The sequence below is a fragment of the Borostomias antarcticus genome (assembly GCF_949987555.1).
Source record: "Borostomias antarcticus genome assembly, chromosome: 31".
Lineage (NCBI taxonomy): Eukaryota > Metazoa > Chordata > Actinopteri > Stomiiformes > Stomiidae > Borostomias > Borostomias antarcticus.
This window is the reverse complement of record NC_140264.1, coordinates 4,898,520-4,901,019: the sequence shown is the minus strand read 5'-3', so window position 1 is coordinate 4,901,019 and position 2,500 is coordinate 4,898,520. Positions and strand designations below refer to the sequence as shown.

The 2,500-nt window shown below is 45.8% G+C and overlaps 1 protein-coding gene across 1 annotated transcript in view; it reads right to left on the bottom strand.

The window, feature by feature from the left end:
* Positions 1-1,521: 1,521 nt before the first annotated feature.
* The window catches only part of LOC311327221 (lipopolysaccharide-induced tumor necrosis factor-alpha factor homolog), a gene marked incomplete at its 5' end in the record, with an annotated part of 2,353 nt that continues 1,374 nt past the window's right edge, over positions 1,522-2,500 (bottom strand). The window contains 3 exons of the mRNA XM_084460255.1: positions 1,522-1,657; positions 1,868-2,018; positions 2,340-2,405. Coding sequence (XP_084316381.1) covers positions 1,552-1,657; positions 1,868-2,018; positions 2,340-2,405 — 323 coding nt within the window. The 3' untranslated portion in view covers positions 1,522-1,551. The remainder of the gene's footprint in view (positions 1,658-1,867; positions 2,019-2,339; positions 2,406-2,500) is intronic.

Sequence of the window (2,500 nt, the reverse complement as noted above, 5' to 3'; positions counted from 1 at the left end):
TCTCTGGTCCCTCTCTCGTCCCTCTCTTGTCCCTCTCTCGTCCCTCTCTCGTCCCTGAAGACAATTATAGCTCAAATGAAACCATCACCCCTCATTACGTCAGACTGACCAATATGGCAGCTGAGGTGAATAAAGATGAATAGGAAGCGGAAGGAGTCCACAGTGGCAACCAGAGAGTCATGCAGAGTGATGGGGGGGTGGTCTGAGTCGACCACCATTTCCACTGTCTTTAAACATGGGATGTTTAAAAAAAAATATATATATATACATTTGCAAGCATTTATAAACATCTTTTTTCACTTTGTCATTATGGGGCATTATGTGTGAAATTTTGAGAAAAGATTAATTTAAAATCCATTTTGGAATAAGGCTGTAACATAAAATGTGGGGAAAGTGAAGGGATATGAATATTTTTCGGATGCACTGTATTTCTCCAACTAATGTGAGACAGTGACACCCTGTGGTGAAAATATAGTACTGCTCACTGTGTCAGAAAACACACGACATCTGGTGATCATGGTAATGCACCCATGTTCTCCAACCAATCAAGAGTGTGAACGATGAACCCTTTATACAGGTTCACTGGACAGAAACATGTTATCCCATCTCCCCCTCGTCCTACACGTGTGTGTGTGTGTGTGTGTGTGTGTGTGTGTGTGTCTAAACAAACACAAGACCACCGTTGGTTAAAATCAAGAAATTATCATTATTTATTATTCACAACATAAACACAGTTCAGTACAAAAGCAAATCAAATAGATACGACCTCGATGCATCTTTCATTCAACGAATCCAAGACCTTGGGGAACCACATGTACCCACACCCAGAACCCAGGTGGGACACTCAAACCACAAACTATATCTGTGTTGGGAGTCGCTCCCTCGTTCCCTCGCTCCCTATTCCCTATATAGGGTTCACCATGTAGTGAACTACCTAGGGAACGGAGAAAATGTAGGGTACATGCACTGTTCCCTGCAAATCAAGGTGAATTGTGGGTAATAAATAGTGGACTATATAAGGAACGAAAATTCCATGGAGAATTCAGACACTACAAACAAAATGGCTGACGCCCTATATAGTGCACTATATAGTGAATAGGTAGCGATTCCGAACACAGCTTATATCCACCTCCCCCTCGTCCTACTTGTGTGTGTGTCTCACACACAAGAGACCTACCATCATTTAAAAAAATAAATTGTGATTATTTCTTATTATCATTCAATACAAAAGCAAATTATAAACACATATCGTTCCTCTCTACCCGTAGGCTAGACATTCTAGTCGTGATCTTAACATGTCCGTTCATGCGGTGGCCTTGCGCTTCCACACTCCTCACTGCTGCTAGCAGCTTCCAGCACACTCCAGCTGATCTGCTCCTCTTAACTAGTGTCCTCAAGATGAGCACGCACAGGACTGACCAGGCCTGTGTGTGTGTGTGTGTGTGTGTGTGTGTGTGTGTGTGTGTGTGTGTGTGTGTGTGTGAGAGAGAGAGAGAGAGAGAGAGAGAGAGAGAGAGAGAGATAGAGATAGTATGAATGTGTGTGTGTGCTTCACATGCGTTTGTAGACATAGATGACCCGATGGCAGTTGGAACAGTGATGCTCCACGTCTTTACAGGCGTCCACACAGAAAGGGATGAAACAGCACGGCCAACACCTGGAGAGAGAGAGAGAGAGAGACAGAGAGAGAGAGAGAGAGAGAGAGAGAGACAGAGAGAGAGAGAGAGAGAGAGAGACAGAGAGAGAGAGAGAGAAAGAGAAAGTTCAGCTACTGTAATTTAAACTACCTCAAGAATTGAGGTAAAGTTAGCATTAGCTAACACATGTGTGTGTGTGTGTGTGTGTGTGTGTGTGTGTGTGTCCTCACAGGAATATCCCGAGCGCCCCGCAGATCAACCATGTCAGCAGTCCGTTGGTGTATCGGGTCTCCGTGACGACCTGGGTCTGGCAGTGGGGACAGGACGTCTGACCGGACACGTCCGTCAACAGGGGCTGCTGGACCACCACCACCTGGGTCACTACAGAACCACAACATAGAACCAGAACCTGCTCAGACCACATAGAACCGCCATTCAGAACCCCTGAGGTGGACGGTGATATTATGGGATGTTCCAGTCCGCAGTCTTGGCAACGTACTGTATCACATGACTGTTCTGTAACCCCCCCCCTCTTGTTTTCACTGTCATAGCTGTTATCACACCTCACATCAGGAACCACCACTTAGGGAGTTTTATCATTACTGTAAATAGTGTTTGTGTGTGTGTGTGTGTGTGTGTGTGTGTGTGTGTGTGTGTGTGTGTGTGTGTGTGTGTGTGTGTGTGTGTGTGTGTGTGTCTCACCAGTGGGTGCGTTAGTGGGTTGTCCTGAGCCATAGTGGACAGAAGGGTACATCCCTGGTGGGGGGCCTGGTCCAGAAAGAGCAGGGAGCAGACAGGTGATTTGTTAGGTGCATACAATCATATTAGAGACCCAACTGCAAGAATAAGGAACAATGGCCACC